Source organism: Penicillium solitum (assembly GCF_028829755.1).
Source record: "Penicillium solitum strain IBT 25940 chromosome Unknown utg000009l_segment0_segment0, whole genome shotgun sequence".
Classification (NCBI taxonomy): domain Eukaryota; kingdom Fungi; phylum Ascomycota; class Eurotiomycetes; order Eurotiales; family Aspergillaceae; genus Penicillium; species Penicillium solitum.
In genome coordinates this window covers 3122246-3142142 of record NW_027072128.1, presented here as the reverse complement: position 1 = coordinate 3142142, position 19897 = coordinate 3122246, and the positions used below count along the sequence as shown (strand labels likewise).

Genomic DNA, 19897 nt, shown 5'->3' with positions numbered 1-19897 from the left:
TTTCGGAGTTGAGGGGCACCGTCGATCTCTCATTTAACATATCTCGATCAATTGACTCATTTATCCCTTCGATCCGACATAATGTGGAACTCGCCTAAGGTCGGAATCCTCGGCGGTGGCCAACTGGGCCGCATGCTCGTCGAGTCCGCCAACCGATTGAACATTCAGGCCAATATCCTAGACGCCGACAACTCCCCCGCCAAGCAGATTAGTGCCCACGACGGCCATGTGACCGGCTCCTTCAAGGAGCCTGATGCCGTGCGCAAACTGGCTGAGACCTGCGATGTCATCACTGCCGAGATTGAGCACGTCGATACCTACGCCCTCGAGGAGGTTGCCTCGAAGGTGCGGGTGGAACCCAGCTGGCAGGCTATCCGGACAATTCAGAACAAGTTCAACCAGAAGGAGCACCTCCGCAAATATGGAATCCCTATGGCCGACCACCGGGAGTTGGTGAACAACACACCCGAGGAATTGGCTCAGATCGGAGAGCAGTTGGGCTACCCGATGATGTTGAAGTCGAAGACTATGGCATACGACGGACGTGGTGAGTCATATGTGATGCTGAGAGGGTATACAGGTTTGTTGACAGTATGAAAGGAAACTTCCGTGTCAACTCCAAAGAAGACATCCCCGAGGCCCTCGAGGCCCTGAAGGACCGCCCGCTCTACTCTGAGAAATGGGCTTACTTCAAGATGGTCAGTACCCGCAGTTGGAACACCACATCATGCACGTCTCTAATACCTTTTCTACAGGAACTCGCCGTCATGGTTATCAAGACCAAGGATGATGTCCTCTCATACCCCACCGTTGAGACCGTCCAAGAGGACTCAATATGCAAGCTGGTGTATGCGCCAGCCCGCAACGTCCCCGATGCCATCAACCAGCAAGCGCAAGCTCTCGCCCGCAAAGCCGTCTCCGCCTTCGAAGGTAAAGGCGCTTTCGGCGTGGAGATGTTCCTTCTCGAAGACAACAGCCTCATGCTCTGCGAGCTTGCAAGCCGAATCCACAACTCCGGCCACTGGACAATCGAAGGCTGCGCACTGTCCCAATTCGACAGCCACATCCGCGCGATCCTCGACCTACCCATCCCACCCAAGAGCCTTGAGCTTCTCCAGCCCTCAATCATGCTGAACATCATCGGCGGCGCAACCCCCGACTCCCACCTCAAGGCCACCCAAGCGGCCCTCTCCATCCCCAACGCCAGCATCCACCTCTACAGCAAGGGCGCCGCAAAGCCTGGCCGCAAAATGGGCCACGTCACCGTCACCGCCGCGACCATGCACGAAGCCGAGACCATGATCCAGCCCCTCGTTGATGTCGTCGACACCATGCGCGCCCAGCGCCCCGATATCAAAACCAAGGCTGCTCCCTCCGGTCCCTCCAAGCCCGTCCCCTCCGTTGCCGTCATTATGGGCTCCGACAGTGACCTCAAGACTCTCGTCCCGGGTCTCAAGCTGCTGCGTGATTACTTCGGCATCGAGCCTGAGGTTGAGATCACCTCTGCTCACCGCACTCCCGATTACATGGCCGAGTATGCGGGCAAGGCTGCCTCGCGCGGCATCAAGGTGATCATCGCTGCCGCAGGTGGTGCTGCCCACCTTCCCGGTATGGCAGCTGCTCACACTGCCCTCCCTGTTATCGGTGTGCCGGTTAAGGGAAGCTCGCTCGACGGTGTCGACAGTCTGTACAGCATTGTGCAGATGCCGCGTGGTACGTTATTTCCTTTTTCATCTTTTACACCCATTTGCATTTTTACCAGATCTATATCTAACATTTCATAATAGGCGTCCCCGTTGCCACTGTCGGTATCAACAACAGCATCAACGCTGCCCTCCTCGCTGCGCGTGTGCTTGGCTCTTTCGACCCGGCCATCCAGCGCAAGGTCGAGACGTACGCTGAGGCTGCCCGTGCCGAGAACATGGAGTTGAAGGGTACCAAGTTGCGCGAGTTGGGATGGCAAAAGTACTTTGATCAGATGTAAACGGTATGTAGACATTTGTGATTTGAGATTTGATACGAGATTTTTATACGAAAGTGGACGCCAAAAGTAAGAAAAGGGAGGAACGTGTGGGGATTTTACCTTCACTGGGCTTCTTGTATAGTGGAGTTCAGTTTACTTCTTTTTATAGACGACAATGAATGACTTTTTAAGCTTATTTTTATCTTCCATGGATCTAGGGTACTTTTTAAGTTTCTTATATTCGACCAAGGCTCAGATTTACTCGGGAATGATTAACGCAAACAACGGTGGCATGATGTATTAGGCTACCGTTAACTAATACTAGTACAAAAAAAATATAACATCCGTAGTGCACAAGGGGAAATCATAACAAAAACAAAAAGATCAAGAGACATGAGAAAATGACGTTACACGAATGTCATAACGATTTTGGCCACATTCAGTTTAGACGGTAGTTCCGATGTTGTTGATGGAAGTTCCGTTGGTGACGGTGCCGTTAACACCATTAGTGTTGTTGGCAGCATGTTTAATGCCCTCACCCAAGTTCTGGGGCTTACCATTGACGAAAGCTTGGTCAACCTCATCGGAGAAGCCACGGGGCTGGTATTCCGAGATCTTGTTGCCGTTAGTGCCGTTGGCAGTGTTAGAAGCGGCGGCTGCGGTGGCGCCAGAGACACCGGCGGCGGAAGCAACACCGGCGGCACTTGCACCTTGGGTGCTGGCAGCGGACTTGTTCGTGATAGGGCCGCCGGATGGGATGCCGGTGGACTCGGATGCACTGCCGACGCTGAAGATGGGGGACTCCCAGCGCTCGCCCTTGGCAGCCAGGTCGGCGTACTCAGTAGCCTTGGTGGACACGGCGCCCGGAAGCTCGACGTCAGGGAAGATGGAATCGTGGAGGGTCATGACGGTTTGGACCTTGGTGTCACGCTTGGCAGCGCCCTCGGCTTGCTTGGCCTTGGCTTGGGTGCGAGCTCGGACGGCATCGGCGTAGCGAGAGAAGATTGAGGGCGCGTTGGCGGGATCTTCGCGGGCGGCTTCCTGGGCACGAGTGGCCTCGGTGTGGATTTCCTTGGCGAAGAGGTCGCCCTTTCTGAAGGCCTCGCGGACCTGGCCCTCGACCACCTTCTGCAGAGCAGGTTTGACAACGCGGAACAGCATGGGCTTGAAGGTGTTGAAGAGCAGCTTGTGGCTGGACTTCTTCAGCTTGATATCCATGTTATTGATGCTCACGTTCACCTTGTCCAGCTTGAAGAAGTGCTCCTTGTCGTTCTTCTGGGCGGTAGAAGCAGCGATCTTAACGCTGAGACCTTCACCACCGAGGAAGAGATCCATAACACCACGATCAGTGATGGCGGGGAAGCCCTCCTTCTTCTTGATGTAGTAGGCAACATCGCGCAGATCCATCTGAATGCCAGACATGGAAATCATGATCTTATTATCACGCTTGTTGCTGATCTTCTTGCGGCCCCAGCGGAAGTAGTTGTCGCTGCCGAACTCCACGACGTTGGGCATCAGGTTGTCACCCTCAATGACCAGGTTCTCGACCACAACATCAACCATGGGGTCCGAGACCTCGATACGGGGGGATCGGAACGTAGCGGACATTCTCGAAAATGCCGGGGATGATGACATCGCGAAGATCCCGAAGGAGATCCGGTTTGAAGGTGGCCTTGCCACTGCCATCTTGGCCGAGATCCTTGAACAGCTTTTGGAACGACTCAGCAAGGGCCTGGTTTTGCGGGTCCTTCTCGAATTGGTCGGCCAAGAACTTGACCTCGTCGACAATACGGTCAGAGTGACCGCGGTAACGCTCGCGCAGGAGGTAACGGCCCTTATCGTAAAGCTCGTTCCACTGGCGGTTGCATTCGTCCTCCATGATGAAGCCCTGCTCGCGCAAAGATTTGCTATATCTGGTCAGTCGTTATTCCGGGGGGAAGGGTTCCAATTCACATACCGAATCAAGTTGTCGACGTTCGTGAACCAGTTTCGCAGTTCGGGGTCCTTCTCAGCATCGCTGTAGATGGTGTTTAGCGACTCAAAGAAGCTATCCAGAGAGGTGTGGTTGGCAAAGCGTTCGATAAGAGTGCGCAAGTTGTACTGAACAGCCTGAACATCGTCGGTCTTCAGGACGTCACGGGCAGAGCTACCGCCTTGCTTGGAGACGCTCTTAGTGTGTCCGGCGTATTGCTCGGCCAGGGTCAACAAGGTCTCAACGGCTTGTTGGTCTGCATAATTTGTTAGTGATCTTCGCCATCGATGTATAAATTCTGGCATACTTACAGTCAGCATGACCCTGGATCTCAATGATCATCTTCTTAAGGCGCCAGACGGTCTGCTCGCGACGCTCCTTGGGAATCTTCTCGGACACGTAGTTCTTGGTCCTGTCAGAATATTCCTTCCTCTTGTTCTGCGGTGACACGCCAGACTCTTCCTCGGCAACCACAGCGGAAGCGGAGGCAGCGCTTCCCTTCTCCTGTAGATAGTGTCAGTATGTGCGAATTGAGGGCGCATCAGGGGTATACATACAGCCTTGTTCCTCTTGAATTTGGACTTCAAGTCATCCTTGGAGACATTGGGCTTCTCGTGCCACACGTTGTCCTCTGCAGCTTGGTCGATCTGCGAAAGCTCCTCTTGAGAGGGGCGGACCTGGTTGGCGGCCTTTTGAGAAGCATCCGCAGCAATGTCCTTGCCAAGAGTCATGGCATCGTTCACTGCGCATTGTTAGGGTATGTTCGTGATCAGCGAACGGAAGGTTGCTTACGTAGTTTTCTAAACTCTCCGTTGGTGATCATGAGTGTGCCCAGGGTCTTCAGGCCATCAACAGCCTTGCTAGCATCTTGCTGACCGGTCTCCTTGTCGACGGGAAGTCCTGGGCGCTTGGCATCGACATTGCCAGCTGAGATCTTCTGGGCTTGCCAGACAAAGTCTTGCAGGAGCTCACCCTCATTCTTGACCAAAAGCATCTTCTTCGCTGCGTCAATGACATTGCGCAGGTCTGCCACCAGGGTCTTTCCGTCGGATGAAAGTTCCGTAGGCGGAGATGTGAGGGCCTTGGAGTTCAAGGCGGAGTTCAAAGCGATATCGCATTGCTTGTTCTGTGGGAGGGAAGAGACCTAGTCAGCATTTCTGGCCAGGCTAATGGCGATGGAAGATGATTTGCGACGGACCGAGGGGAGTTTGCTATTCTTGAAGGCTATAACGAGAGACAGTTAGTACAGAAATGATCAATTGGGGTGACCTGAAGCATAACTTACCATGGTAGATACCGAAGAATTGGAGCTTCTGGCTGATATCCTAGAATGGGATTCCCTGTCAGTGGCCGTGGTTGCAATTGGGGTCGCACTGTCCCACATACCTTCTCCTTCTGCTTTGAATTGGTGGGTACGTTCACAGACATGATGAAGTATGTATTCCAAGACCAATGATGAGGGGATGAGATAGGCGAAGAGGTTATTATGTATGAACTAACGACAGGGTTAGAGATTGTGTCTGTCTAGGGCTGTTTGCATTAATGGCAAACAAGGGTCAAGACTCACTGAGAATTAATTATTTATTGAACCTGTATAGGCACACAACAAGGGGTATCACAGGAATGAAGGAAAATATGGTAGAAGAAAATTCAAGAGGGAATGACGGAATATAAAAGATCAGGGGACATAGCGCCATTATGATGAGCAGGATAATGCCCTAAGGGAGTTCTGGGCAAAAATCGAGTTGTGTTACCTAAAGACACACAGAGAGCTACCTAGGTACCCCGTAGGTACTTTGCCCATAGCTTGGTGATCGACACTTGACGTCATTCTGTCGTGGCACAATTCTTTGGCCACGAACACGGACATCTGCTCCCTCGCCAGTCTTTTATTTCATACATCTATTTTCTTTTTCTTAATTTTTCTTTTTTTTCTTCTTTTTTTTTTCGCCTAGAACAAATTTCAAGTGGTTAATCTATTGGATTTGGGTACATAAGTTGTGTCATATGTATAAGGTCATATTAACCTCCATATGGGTACTCGTACGTACCCAGCAGCTCCTGATCCACGTCATCCACTTCATCGTATCCATAAGGCTAGTATTTTTTTCTCTACGCTAGAGCTATAGCTTCCAATTCTATTAATCTATTAATGTAAAATCCTAAACATAAATCCCATAAACCCCAAGATCTACAAGTTTGACAAGATCGAGGTCTTGGCACACGCGCTCCATCATCATCCATGGATCCAAGTGGGTCCACGATATCAGACTCTGCTCAACTTGACGTCAACATTTCGGATCTTCAATGTGACATAAGGGAGACTATACTCCAGAGCTTCCAAGGTTGGTTGGATTCATGCCCTTATTAGCGGTGTGATATTGAGCTTGACGCGGCTTAACATGGGAGGTCCAGGTTACAATTCTAGAAGGTCGGTCAAGCTTTCAGCCACCTCCAAAAACAAAAAAAGGGGTGTGGCTTGATGGGGCTGTACCTACACCCACTCCTTACTAGATTTAGAATAGCGTCTCCATTCTGTTTCCACCGGGGCACACTCCCCAAGGTCTTTATCTTGAGTCCGATCGAGCTTGATCGAGTCTGATTCACAGATGTACATCGCATGTGCAAGTCACTGGCCGATCACATGAAATACAACGAACGCCTATGATTCCAAATCATATTTCAGTGGAGGCCCTCTCCTAGAACATGATCGTCGGCCATTAATCTCTTGGAACACTAATATTAGCGCCTCTACGCGACTCCAGAAAGGGAAAGTCTTGGGTATCTCTCTTCCCGGCCATTAAACTCGTCCTACGTCCCGAACAACATATGATGGTGCTCGAACCTCTTTTTTGATAAGGTTCTTAGGAAATTGACTTTACCAGAAGCTTTCAAGGCAGCGGAATTATGAAGTATGTGGCGCTCTCATCATATGTCTGTAGATGGTTATCACGCTATCCCCCGCCAACACCAATACCAACACCAGGCTCCAAGACCTACATTATTGAACCAACACAACACCCTTCAAGCCCCATGAAAGGACCACTAACCCCTAGCTTGCTCCAAAGCACAGTGCAGTCCAAGGCCCACTAGCATAGATATGTCAACAGCTTTATATGGTGTACACAAACACCACCTGAACAGCACACCAGCCATACCCAACCAAGACTAATATCTAACCACTCCCTCCCCAATACCGCCTACTATCCTCCACAACCCTCCCTTCCCACCCCTCCTCAACCAACGGTCCAATAACCTCAACTACACTCTGCCCCTTCTCAAAAACCCGCCGACAAGGTAAATCCAACGTCAAATTCTCCGGATTCCCAATACCAACAACCCCCTGCAACGCCTCCTCCGACGCCAGATACACCAGTCGTCCAATATGCGCCCAGTAGATGGCGCCCGCGCACATCGCACACGGCTCCCAGGTCGACACCAGCGTGCAGCGTGCTAGGTACGCCCAGTCGTAGTTGTCTGCTGCGTTGCGCGCGAGCTCGCTTTCTGCGTGTCGCACGTGCGAGAGAGAGTTCGAGGAAAGGAGGATTGTTTCGTTGTTTGGGGCTAGGAGGATTGCTGCGAAGGGTCGCTTTTTGTGTAGGTCTTGTGCTTGTATTTGGTGGACGAGGGCTGCGTGGGATGCCGCGGTGAGTTGGAGTTTTGTTAGGTGGGTTAGAGAGGTTGGGTTGGGAGTGGTCATTGTGAGGTATGGTTTGGATTGTGGATTTTGGTATAGGTGGGTCGATGTGGGAGGATGTCTGAGTGGGTTCGGTGGGTTTGGGGATCGTGCTCGATTTGATATCTTGATGTTCGCGGCGGTATCCGACGATGCGAGGTGAGGGGTGATGGGGGGTACTACTTTCCCCTCATTATAGGTGAAACATTTAAACACCCGATTGGCGAGATAGGGTATGGTGTATGTCGTGCATTATAAACTGAGTAATTTTTATGTACAAAATCATCGAAGATCGTTATCTATGTGGAATCATCATGGGTAGTCCGAGTTATTCAAACCTGGACTCTGGGCAGCGGAAAGACTCCTTCTTAGCGGGTCAGTGGACGAGCCCTTGGAGGGTACTCGCGTACGACGAATGTGCGGGCCGTACTCTGGATTCTCTGTGAACATGTCGCTATCCGGCTGTGTGGTGCGAGCATTATGTAAAGAAAGATCCACGAAATCCGACAGGTCGGTGTGGGCCGAGCTGCTGCCACCCACCTCGGTGATGTGCACCAATTTTCCCAGGATCGCATATTCCAGCTTGAGCTTGACGCTGTAGACCATTGCCTTGAGGGTAACGTGGATGTCGAAAAGACCTGAGTATTGTACTCCGATAATGGCGGCGTCCATCATAATCATGACTACGTTCACGATCAGGAGTTGGACCAGGGTGCCTCGGTATTGGCCTCTTGGGCGGAGATTCAGTAGCCGCACAGCTTCCCAGGAGTAAATGACGGAGAGGATGATTTCTTGTATGGAGAATCCGACTAATTGGATACGCTCGAAGATGTTGAACCCGTTGGCGAAGAGGGAGGATTTGTTCGAATGGCTGCCGAGCTCGAGGACGGAGCCGGGGATGTGTAGGATTATCGCATCGACAATGATCATGGCGAGAGTGGCGCGGAGGACGGCCGGGCTGTAGCAGACAAGATGCAATCGAGACCAGAGAACCAGGGATTGGCCCGTTACCATCCCGACCCAAGCAACTAGCTCCATCGCCACGGGGAACATGTTGCTGTATATGTCGAAGATTATGAGGAGATATCCGAGACCAAAAGGGATGATACTGAAGGAAGCGATGAGGAGACACCAAAAATACCACCCGCCATATCGCTTGAAGGTAGTGAAGCACAGAACGATCAATTCCAAGGCATTATACCAAGCAATGGCGATGAGGCAGGCAACTACAGTACGCTCCGCAAATCGGTCCTGGGCGGAGCGATCAGCAATGCTGAAATTGCTGCCGGGGATGTCGGCAAGCGACATGAGGACATCGCTGGTGGAAGCAGCGGTATTGCGCAATTATAAAATAGACATGGCGCCAGAACAGGGTCGCCAGGAGAAGGACATGTAGAAGCAAAAAGAGCCTCCGGGGGGACAACCTGGAGTTAGGGAATATATTCTAAAGCCGAGGGAGATACGAGGCAAAACGGCAGGAGGTGGCGGAGAAAGTCAAAGATAAACCTTCATTAGTTGGTATAGATTGATCGCAATTGGCCTAATTGAAGAAATAAAATCGGGGCTTTTTCGGGGAAACCCCGATCGCGCGGACTCGGGTGAGGTTCTGATAGGACGCCGACGTCTCAATTTGGGGCTACCTAGGTACGTACCAAAGGTTCAGTAAACGTTATTAGACACGTTTTCGTCAGCGGAGATAAGCATCCATGGATAATAGTAATAACTCTGATTTGTATTATTTTCGACATGACGAGATAGACCCTGTTTTTAGGGAATTTGTTGCCCTTATATTATTGCTATTGCTATTTCCGGGTGATAGGCTGGAGATAAGACACGGCATCTTGGCAGGGATTATATTTGTTACATCCATGTACTCCGTACGGGGTATATTAAGGAGGTAAGAGAGGTATAAAATCTACCAAGTCTACTCTACATTGTACATCCCTGTTATTACGCTACTCTATTTTTGGAAGCTACTTAAAAATTTTATATTTTAGTGCGAACTACTTCGTAGTGCTCGAACTGTTAGAACCTTTGATGTTTTTAGGATACTCTATGTAAATACATATAGTACTACATCTCTAGTGTGTCCAAATCTTACCCAAAGCTTTCTAATCTTTATTTCCCCCTACCCTTTCATAAATGATATTATAGCTTCAATATAATTATCCACGTCGGTGGTATGAGTATTTCGACGCGATGGAGAAAGGTCTTCCGCATCTCCCCCGCTTTGGATTTCGGACCAATCGGGAGTGGGATAGATTCGTGTTGCCATTTGAAAAGGAAATGGATATCGTGCCGGCCTTGAAGAAAGACTGATATATAAGATTAGATATCAGCACAGTTGATCTGGGTCCAGAAGATATACGGCTAAATTGCGATGAAGAAGATCGGAAGGCGTTAAAGGCACCGTATCCGAAGGTCGAACAGCAAATAGACTGTGGAACAATCAGTATAGGCGTTGATACAGTCGAAAATACGATACAAGCGAAGGACAGCTGGGGATATTGAGGCCGCTTTGCAATAACACCGTGCATAATGTCATGTTTTTATGGGTGACTTGTGCGGTGCGGTGATATTTCTCCCAGGTAGATTCTACTTATATAATTTGTTGAGTCTGGCAAATATCTGGCAGTTTGACAATGTACGGTATGCCACAATGACTGGATTTGCCTGATTTAGATGTTGTTGGCAGATAGAGCTATCGAGAGCACTTGGGTAAGTCCGGGTTTCTCCAATTTGGAGAAAGGCGATTTCAAAGCGCAGTGTAAATTCACCCACATGAATTCTCAATTGCACCTCAACTCAATTTAATTTTTCAATCGATCCGTTTTGTTCAGTTGATAATGCAAAACCCACACCCCGTTCTCCCAGCAGAGATCCTGCTCCTCATAGCTCGGCTGCTTGGCCCGTTAGACTTGATCCACCTGGCTCGGGCCATTCCGGGCATGGATCGCGACTACAAACCGAAATATTGGACTACAGTCAAGGACGAAGCAGGTGATACCATGTTTCACATAGCTTCGGTCAATGGATGGGACGATATTATCGAGTCACTGCTCACCAAAAACTTTGATTTCTCTATTCAAAACAGCCGAGGATATACCGCTCTCCACTATGCCTGTGAAAGTGATCAATACAACACGGCATCTTTGCTACTAGATGCCGGCCTGAGTCCCAATATTCTGGCAAAAAACGGCATGGCAGCATTACATTCGGCCATTGCTAAGGGAAATACCTCGATTGTCCGACTTTTGCTTGGAAATGGTGCTGATATGTCGGTTATCACGACGGGCGGCTATTCCATGTTACACTGGGCAATGCAAACCCAACAGATTGACATAATTGACCTGCTTGTCACGAACGGGGCAGATTTCACAAAGGGGGACATCTCTGGACGGACACCTTTACATTGGGCGGCGGCCGATGGAAACATGCAAGCTGTGGAGCTGCTATTGAGAGCTGGCGCTGATGCAACATCCATTGATCATGATGGGTATACTCCTGCGGATCTTGCAAATCAGCATAAGTTATCGGTTGCCCGGCGAATCGAGAGTGTCCGACAACGAAGGAGCCCTTCAATAGCTATTCACGCTCTGAGTAGCATAATGAGATGGGTATCAGCTTGGGTATAGTCGGCAATGATGTCGTTTGGAAGAAGTGTTTTATATGAACTTGTACTATAGAAATTATCTTTCACTGTTTAAATATATATAAAAGGCTTTCAGCATCGGAAGTGCTTTGACATATCCGAACAGGCCAAAATTATTGTTGATATTAATAATTAAACACTTAAACAATTACTACATCTAGAGACCCTATACATTGAAGGCGGTATAAAAAGTAGGCCCAATTGGGAATGTAGCTTGGAAATTAGGGATGCAGCTTTTGGCCGCTATGCCCCTTGGCAACTCAGTCCAGGCACATTCAACCGAAGAAAAATCCGCTCTTCAAAGCTACAGCCACTTAAAATAGACCAGCACACAAAGATGAACTCATTAATACAAGGCCGCACTTCACACAGGATTTTCCCATTCATAAGTCACCACCCTTGCTTAACCAGAACGAGAACCCAGATGCCGCAACCAACCACGACCCTCCTTTGGAGAGCATTGGAGGATGGAACGGGTAATTTCTCATTGATCGAGGGGCGTCCGGCTTGGCGGCTAATGTCCTTCCAGAAGAACCTATGGAAGAAGAAGATTTATTCCGATATCAACGATATCGCTGGTTGTATGCCACGCTTATGATCGTATTCGTATTGGTCTAACTTCCCCAGGAGCGGAGAACCTGAGAAACTATCAATGCGCTATCGAGATAATTCAACCTGTAGGCTCTTCTGAATACTTCTGTTGAAATTGTTGGAAATACCGAAACGACTTGTAGGTGGCTAACTACCGAATCGCTTCAATGCTGACCTTTGAAACAGGCGTGAAGTTGCTTAAATGTGTCGAGGGACCGTTTAATAAGGCTTTTCTATTGACTATGAGCGACAGTTGCGAAATCATAGCTCGACTACCTAACCATAATGCGGGCCCATCATTCTTCACAGCGGCCTCAGAGGTTGCGGCTCGGCACTTTGTACGTAATGTCTTTATTTCTTCATGGGCGAGCTAATTAAGAACAAAAGTTGCGCGATCAATTAGGGATTCCTATTCCTCGAATTTATGATTGGTCCTCCGATGCCTCTAATGAAATCGGCGCTGAATATATTCTCGAAGAAAGAGCTACAGGTCAGCTACTGGGAAGCCTCTGGGAAACCATTTCCCTGTCGACAAAATCCTATATAGTAGACCAGATTCTGGACATAGAGAAAAGACTAGCATCGATTACTTTTTGAGACATGGGTGCATATACTATACATCCGACCTCCAATTAAAATCTTGCTCTCTTCGCAACTCTCTGATCAAAGTTGTCGCGCGCTGGACTGATCTCAAGTACAAGCAAGAGTCAATTCCGACCGATTTCGGAGAATAGGAGTTAATCAGACATAGAGACGAAATGAATCTCCTGGAGGGAATTTCGGACATTGTCCATCAACTCCAAGACGCGGGGCTTATTCCTTTAGGGGGCATGGTCCGGCCGGAATACTATGAACGAGCCATGGAGTTGAATGAGCGTTTCAAACATGAATTTGTTGAATTGGCCGAGAACGAGAGCCAGCGGGATTTGCATACGAAAGTGTGGCCTTATAAATAAACAAATAAAATAAAAATATGCAGATTTACATAAGAAAGCATGCTTGTGAATAACATCACTTCTGGGGATTATTACTCCCACGGCCATCATTCAAGTGTTCAAATCCCAGACGTGATATAAAACCACCGTTGAAGGCCTACCTGGCTTGTTTCAAATTCCCCAATGGGGTTAGTACTTAGTACCTGGTGGATTAGGTACGTTTGCCTCTCCGGCGATCTGTTTAGCCGGCTTGCGCAGGCAAAGTATGCTAAAATCCCACCGAGGACCACAAGGAGGGGTATTGTATTAGCAGTGTAGTAGTTAGGCCCAGTATTCTCGACAGACCTCGGCCAGCCTGTTATATTTCGGTTCATCCCTGGTATTGGACTAGTTGATACACTAGTTCCAACATCCCAACTTCTGTAACACCGAGACACCCAAATACGACTGGATCCCCGTATTTTCTGGTAAATGGACTACCTCTATAACTACCGACAAAGCCATCATTGGACGTCATAATGGAGGGAATGGATCACGGAGGTCCACTGAAAACGCTCGTTCACTTTACAGTCCACTGCTACCCCGGACTACCGATTACGAATCCTCCCCCCAGGTTGCGGGGTTAAATGGATCCCTTTTATCTGACAGTTTCCGCTGTTTCCTGTGATTATAACGCGGCCTTTTATCTTGCCAAGGTGTATAATATAATATTCTGCGCTATGGCCTCCCACCAAAAAGAAAGCTTGAATTACGCAACAGAGAAGGAAATTGGTACCAACATCTCTGACTCGATTGCACTTCTTTCCGAGTCACATAAATCATACTTGATTGAACGACATGGCACAGTGGACCTTGATCCGATTCCTAGTATGGATCCAGCGGACCCATACAACTGGCCCTCATGGAAGGTCGGTGGAAATGGCTCAGTTTTCCGAATTCCAAGCTGATAGAACCCGAACCACAGAAATCAACCAACTTGGGTCTTGTCGCGTTCCATGCTTGCATGGGTACCTTTACCGCGGCAGCCATTATCTGTGCCTATGAAGATATTGCGGAAGATCTAGGAGTCTCTATCCAACGAGTCAGCTACTTAACCTCTCTGCAGATCGCAATCCTGGGAGGTGCCCCGTTATTCTGGAAACCATTCTCTCACCGGTTTGGAAGGCGTCCAGTTTTCCTCCTGTCGCTGGTACTAAGCTGCATTTGTAACATTGGCTGTGCAAAGAGCACAGACTACGCCTCAATGGCAGCATGCCGAGCTTTAGTTTCATTCTTTATATCACCTGCTATGGCTATTGGTAGTGTTGTTGTCACCGAGACATTCTTCAAACATGAGAGAGCGCGTTACATGGGCGTTTGGACTCTCATGGTGACCTTGGGTGTGCCAGTTGGTCCTTTCATTTTCGGATTTGTGACTCAGCGTGTTGGATACCGCTGGATCTACTGGATCTTGGCCATTGTGAGTATTTATCTAGGAAAGCTAAACTCCCATTACTAATCATATATCCAGACCAATGCTGTCGAGTTCATCCTCTACATTTTCTTCGGACCCGAGACCCGTTACATCGGTCCCGACGTGCACTCCCCGTCATCTGCGTTCAAGACAGAGTACTTGTCCCTTCGACGGATCGATCCAACCCCGTTTAAGTTATCCGAGTTCTGGCACCCCCTGACCCTGATTACAAACATCCCAGTTGTGTTTGTCACCATTGCCTACTCCATGGTCTTCCTCTTCGCCTCAGTCATGAACTCGGTCGAGGTTCCCCAGCTACTGCAACGCAAGTTCGATCTCAACGCCCAGCAACTAGGTTTGCTGTTCCTTGGCTTGATTATCGGCTCTCTATTGGGTGAACAGTTAGGCGGGTTCATGTCAGATATGTGGATGAATACTCGTGCGCGGAAGATTGGCCGTAAGCCCGCGCCAGAGTTCCGACTTTGGTTAAGCTATATTGGTTTCCTGCTGAGCATCGCTGGTATGGTCGTTTTCTTGGTATGCACTGAGCAAGCTACCGCTGGGAAATTGGATGTTAGACCAGTGGTTGGGACTGGTGTTGCTGCCTTCGGTAATCAGGTTGTCACCACCGTGCTGACGACCTATGCGGTGGATATATATCCCCAGGATGCGGGTAGTGTTGGGGTGTTTATCAACTTTATACGCTCGACATGGGGATTCATTGGACCTTTCTGGTAAGTTGGCCTGATTTTCAATTTTTGAAAGCTATAATGCTGATGACTATTTTAGGTTCACGTCTATGTTCGACAGCGTCGGGATTGCTAATAGCTCCGGTGTCGTCACTGCTTTGATTATGGGTGCTAGCTTCATTCCGACAATGCTGTTGCATTTGCAAGGCAATAGGTGGCACAGAAGTAGCACTGATTCATTGAGTTCAGGGTGAATTGAAAAGTGAAGAACAGTGGATATGCAGATTTCAGCACACTGGGTTAAGATACTAGACGTTGACTCGTCCTTTCACTCCTCTTTTTTACACAAATGCAGATATCTAGGCAATTTCTGAGCAAAGCAGCTGAGTGTACTTTTATCATTGATTGAAAAGTTGGACTGTTGACTGCAGATGGATTCAAAGGTCTCCATAATTATAGATAGAAGATAGAACAAAGCACATTTGCCGGCACTATTGACTAGAATACCTTGCCTTGGCAATCACAACAGACCTGACAACGTACGAGTCCCTCATTCTTTGACAGTGTGCTCAAACACTTCCACCTGATTTTCATACACCTCAACTTGGGTACTGGCAAATTTCCTGGCCGACACCTTCTCTTCAAACAGCATATCAAGTTCAGCAAAAGTGCGACCTGTTGTTTCTGGAACTCGGAAGAACGTGTATACAACACAAAGGAAGCAAATTCCTCCCCAGAAAAACCCTGCGTAATTACTCCAATCCCAGGCGGCAGGGTTCAACATGTAGGGGGTTAACACACCGCAGATGATGGCAACAATATTGTATAGGATGCGACCGAGCACCACAGTCTTGATTTGCAGCCGACGAGTCGAAATCTCTGCCACGAGCGAATAGGCCACTGTTCCGACGGAAAGCTGGTAGAACAATGCCCAGCATAGCATCATTGAACCTGTTGCGAGTGATGCTTGATCCTTATGTGCATTCGGAACCAAGCCGAGGAAACCAATCAAAAATAGAATAGTGCATAGTCCGCAGAGGCCATAGAGGTATAGCGTTCTTCGACCAATTCCGAAAGACATGAGAAGCCATGCTCCAAGGACACCAACCATGTTAATCCCGTATTGTCCCATCGCGAATGAATAAGAATTGGATGCTGACAATCCTGCCTGTTCCAGGAAGTATGTAGAGTAATTAGAGAAGGAATTGCCGCTGAGATTCTGAATAGCCCACACAAGACAGACGATCTCTGATCGCCGTAAATTGGCTCCTTTGAAACAATCAAAGTATGATGCTCCTTCTGAAAGCTTCGCTTCAAGATCCGTAGTATGACGTATCATAGCAATAGTTTCGTCCGCATTGAAATCCATGTTTCGCTCAGGATTCGTGAGGCGTAGGAGTGCCTTCTTCGCGTCCTCATCTCTATTCTTTCTGACCAACCACCATGGTGATTCCGGGGCGAGGAAAATCGCAATAAAGAGAGGAACTGGCCACATCCATTGCAATCCATACGGAATCTTGTATGACCATTGGTCATCCCGATTTAGCATTGCTTTGATGACTCCAATACCCACAAGTTGTCCAAGACCCCAGCAGAAATTGACATATGACGTGAGATATCCTCTTAGGACGACAGGGCAAACTTCAGAAGCATAGGTCACCGTGAGGGTTTGAAAAATGCCCCATGGAACTCCGGCGAGGATTTCCGCCGCAAGCAAGGTTTGAATGTTGGGTGCCGTGAAAAAGATTGCCGTGAATGCGGTGATTAGGGCTAGGGAAGTCATAATCGTATAGCGGTACCCGAATCGCTCCGAAGCCCATCCGTTGATAAGGAGGCCAATTATTTCTCCGCAGTAGGCGCCGTTGCTGAGGCCGGCTTGCCACTATATGCGAGATAGAAATTAGTAACATACCACGTATGTCTGAAAGAAATACCATTGAAGATCCCATAAGGAGGGAATGGGGGGTGGGGGAGAGGATAAAGACGGAGTAACGACTGGTTCGACGTACTGCAGCTGGTACTTGATAGGAGCCATCTGGCGTCAACTCGCCATATTTCTTTGTGAATTGGGGAAATGCATAAAAGTTATTGACCAGACTGATATCATAACCTTCCATCGCGATACATGTGGAAATGAGAACACTCCACGCGATCGCCTTCGGATAAGTTCTGATACCTTGTAGCAAGGTCATCTTATGCTCCGCGTCAGCGGCTGATTTCGCATTATTGGTTGCCTTAGCCATGTGCACAGAATCCTGACGCTCAATATCCGTCAGGGCATTCCCTGCCGGCGAAATGTCATCCTTGGCCATGACTGTATCCTAGGATGTCGATATGAACAAGAGGAGAAAGTATGGTCATATAACTGAACCACAGGGACCTGCGGAGAAATAATGATGGCGACACGGCGATATTCTTTTGTGGAGCCGAGAACCGCTATTTATGCCCAGGGAACGGGGGCCCTCTCCTCTGTGTTTGAAGCTGTCGGCTATTCCCAATTTACATTCCGGGTAGCTAATTGGTCAAATGTGAAAGGCTTGGGTTGGCCACTGATGTGAAGCTGATTTTGAAAAGGAACACTGTCAACAGAAGATGTGTTTTGAAGCATGGCTGATTGGTTTGCTTTCAAATGCCGTTCCAACCCGTATAGAGGATGGTTCCAATTGGTTCATCTGTCAAAGGAAGGGAAACATGATTCCGAGAACAAGGTGCTAGCCAATAGATAGACGAGTACTTGGCGTATCAGTCGTTTATGCGGGAAGAAGCTTGTTAGCGAGATACCCGGAATACGAGGTCACATGCAGCCCTGGTGGGGCTGCCCCGGATGAAGAGAAAGTCAAATAAAATGCGGGGCCCCACGGGGACGTAACCTTGGTCCTTGTATCCCGAGGTCTGCACCACCTGGGTAAATAGATCCTGTCCACTTAGTATATCGTGGGGGCCAATTGACCGGAAATCACCAACAGGGGTCGGCTAATGGTAAAGCTGCTGAATACATACTACGGTTCGGCGCAAGACTCAACTCCGCATCCCACATCCCACAGAATATGAGCCGGATCGTCCATTTATAAAAGGTTGTACAAAACCTGGGGAAAATAATAAGGAGAACGGTTACCAAGCCTGATTGATCATATTTACCCAGACCTATTCGTGCGGCTATGCATATCCCTTCTCAGTTTCTACTTCTTGGTGCGACAGCCGCGAATGCTAGCGTTGTGAAGCCAAGAGGAACATCCACGGTTCCAGACTATTTCCAGACCGGCTATGGTCCATTTGCTGGTATATATCTCCCGACACCGCTACCAATTGGCCCCTCAAGTGTTGACGGATATATGTAAACACAGGTCCGACTGAGGCCGGAAGCGCACCCTTTCTGGCCCAGACAAACCTAGCTCCGTTTGGGGAAGATTTTTATGTGCCCAATACCCCGGTGGTGACCGATGTACCTATCATCGGAGAGACTGATGGTGCTGAAATATTCAAATATATGGGCAATCTCTCGTACGTATGGGTAGAGCTCACCGGCTCGGTTTCTAAGTGACTGACCATGGGACCAAGACCTTACATGCCAAATCCTTCAGGATTCGGGGTTAAAGAATATCCACTTCCTTCCGGCAGCAACATCACACAGATGCATATGGTACATCGACACGGATCTCGATATCCCACTTCTAGCTCCTCTGTGGCCACTCTACCAGACCGTATAGCGGAACTTTTAGGCGATGGGACTCGCTTCACTGGCAACCTGGCGTTCCTCAACAGCTGGGAATACCAACTGGGAAAAGAAGAGCTGACAGCTCTTGGACGGCAACAGCTCTTTGACAGCGGTGTGCTTAATTGGTTTAACTATGGTCGACTTTATGATCCATCCTTACCACTTATCGCCCGTACAACCACTCAAGTGCGAATGTTGCAGTCAGCCGAAAACTTCTTGAACGGCTTCTTTGGCCCTAACTGGACAAAAAATGTCACTTTGGAAGTCCTTATCGAACAAACTGAGTTCAAGAATCCTCTGGCCGGAGATAAGGCGTGCACCAATAACAATAACAATCGGTCAGCGGGCGGGGAGTGGGCAAGCACCGAATGGCAGGAGAAATATCTGAAGTCTGCAACGGACCGATTCCGTCAGTCGATGACGGGCAACCCAAACTGGACAATTGCGGACACGTATAACGCCCAGACGATGTGCCCATATGAGACCGTCGGCTTGGGGTACAGCCCCTTTTGCTCCCTCTTTACCAAAGACGAGTGGCTAGGCTTTGAGTATAGCCTTGACCTAAGCTACTATGGAGGAAACGGATTTGCGTCTCCCACGGGACGGGCAGTGGGCGTTGGCTACGTTGAAGAGCTCATCGCCCGACTGCAGCACCAATACCCTCAACCAGACGAGGGGTTCGCTGCCATCAATGAAACATTAGACACGAACCCTACAACCTTCCCTTTGAACCAGAACTTGTATTTGGATTTTAGTCACGATACCACCATCTTCTCGATGTTGACGGCGCTAGGCCTCACACAGTTTGGGGAGTTCCTGCCCACCTCCAGTGCGCCGCCGAATCGTCAGCTGGTTGTCAGCCATATTGTTCCATTCGCAGGACGCTTCAATATAGAAGTGATCAAAGCGCCGCGGCCCGTACTTGCGAGGCGCTCGGGGGATCCTCAGGTCTCCCCATATGAGTCCAAGGGGGGTGAAACAACCTATGTGCATATGTTAATGAATCAGAGGACAATCCCTCTTGGGAGCAGTATCTCAGAGTGCGGAGACCGGGATGACGGATGGTGCGAGCTGCAGACATTCATCAAGGTTCAGAAGGAAAACATTGTAAAGGCGAAGTATGATGAGAGTTGTTTTGGCAACTATTCAGTCCCGGCATACGGAGACATCACGACAGGTGCGATCTAAAGCTACATCTGAAGTTACATCTGCTATCGCATCTTGTGATTCAAATTCCGAGTCGTCGAGTAA

At 48.9% G+C, this 19897-nt stretch overlaps 10 protein-coding genes across 10 annotated transcripts; 5 read left to right on the top strand and 5 right to left on the bottom strand.

The window, feature by feature from the left end:
- Positions 1–48: 48 nt before the first annotated feature.
- Positions 49–1984, top strand: N7455_012276 (phosphoribosylaminoimidazole carboxylase ADE2; the record flags this gene model as incomplete). The annotated part of the gene is made up of 4 exons (XM_040952537.2): positions 49–547; positions 601–698; positions 756–1713; positions 1788–1984. Exons 1-4 carry the CDS (start codon positions 82–84, stop codon positions 1982–1984), a joined length of 1719 nt encoding a protein of 572 aa, XP_040817010.1. The 5' UTR covers positions 49–81.
- Positions 1985–2407: 423 nt separating this feature from the next.
- Positions 2408–3478, bottom strand: N7455_012275 (DUF4449 domain-containing protein; the record flags this gene model as incomplete). The annotated part of the gene is made up of 1 exon (XM_065606851.1): positions 2408–3478. The coding sequence occupies one exon, from the start codon at positions 3476–3478 to the stop codon at positions 2408–2410; it is 1071 nt and encodes a 356-aa protein (XP_065460017.1).
- A 40-nt stretch (positions 3479–3518) lies between these two features.
- On the bottom strand, positions 3519–5363 carry N7455_012274 (uncharacterized protein; the record flags this gene model as incomplete). Its single annotated transcript, XM_065606850.1, has 8 exons — positions 3519–3870; positions 3921–4191; positions 4247–4439; positions 4493–4677; positions 4728–5061; positions 5134–5159; positions 5221–5260; positions 5322–5363. 8 exons carry the CDS (start codon positions 5361–5363, stop codon positions 3519–3521), a joined length of 1443 nt encoding a protein of 480 aa, XP_065460016.1.
- Positions 5364–7110: 1747 nt separating this feature from the next.
- On the bottom strand, positions 7111–7635 carry N7455_012273 (nucleoside deaminase; the record flags this gene model as incomplete). The annotated part of the gene is made up of 1 exon (XM_040952834.2): positions 7111–7635. One exon carries the CDS (start codon positions 7633–7635, stop codon positions 7111–7113), a length of 525 nt encoding a protein of 174 aa, XP_040816838.2.
- A 288-nt stretch (positions 7636–7923) lies between these two features.
- On the bottom strand, positions 7924–8919 carry N7455_012272 (uncharacterized protein; the record flags this gene model as incomplete). The annotated part of the gene is made up of 1 exon (XM_040952643.2): positions 7924–8919. The coding sequence occupies one exon, from the start codon at positions 8917–8919 to the stop codon at positions 7924–7926; it is 996 nt and encodes a 331-aa protein (XP_040817017.1).
- Positions 8920–9765: 846 nt separating this feature from the next.
- Positions 9766–10122, top strand: N7455_012271 (uncharacterized protein; the record flags this gene model as incomplete). The annotated part of the gene is made up of 2 exons (XM_065606849.1): positions 9766–9863; positions 9944–10122. The coding sequence occupies exons 1-2, from the start codon at positions 9794–9796 to the stop codon at positions 10120–10122; spliced, it is 249 nt and encodes an 82-aa protein (XP_065460015.1). The 5' UTR covers positions 9766–9793.
- A 335-nt stretch (positions 10123–10457) lies between these two features.
- Positions 10458–11246, top strand: N7455_012270 (ankyrin repeat domain-containing protein; the record flags this gene model as incomplete). The annotated part of the gene is made up of 1 exon (XM_040952708.2): positions 10458–11246. One exon carries the CDS (start codon positions 10458–10460, stop codon positions 11244–11246), a length of 789 nt encoding a protein of 262 aa, XP_040816793.2.
- A 2262-nt stretch (positions 11247–13508) lies between these two features.
- N7455_012269 (uncharacterized protein) lies at positions 13509–15185 on the top strand (the record flags this gene model as incomplete). Its single annotated transcript, XM_040952873.2, has 4 exons — positions 13509–13697; positions 13754–14248; positions 14300–14976; positions 15032–15185. The coding sequence occupies 4 exons, from the start codon at positions 13509–13511 to the stop codon at positions 15183–15185; spliced, it is 1515 nt and encodes a 504-aa protein (XP_040817048.2).
- A 296-nt stretch (positions 15186–15481) lies between these two features.
- Positions 15482–17243, bottom strand: N7455_012268 (uncharacterized protein; the record flags this gene model as incomplete). Its single annotated transcript, XM_065606848.1, has 2 exons — positions 15482–16813; positions 16866–17243. 2 exons carry the CDS (start codon positions 17241–17243, stop codon positions 15482–15484), a joined length of 1710 nt encoding a protein of 569 aa, XP_065460014.1.
- Positions 17244–18089: 846 nt separating this feature from the next.
- N7455_012267 (histidine phosphatase family protein) lies at positions 18090–19834 on the top strand (the record flags this gene model as incomplete). The annotated part of the gene is made up of 3 exons (XM_040952806.2): positions 18090–18210; positions 18276–18432; positions 18490–19834. 3 exons carry the CDS (start codon positions 18090–18092, stop codon positions 19832–19834), a joined length of 1623 nt encoding a protein of 540 aa, XP_040816967.2.
- Positions 19835–19897: the final 63 nt, after the last annotated feature.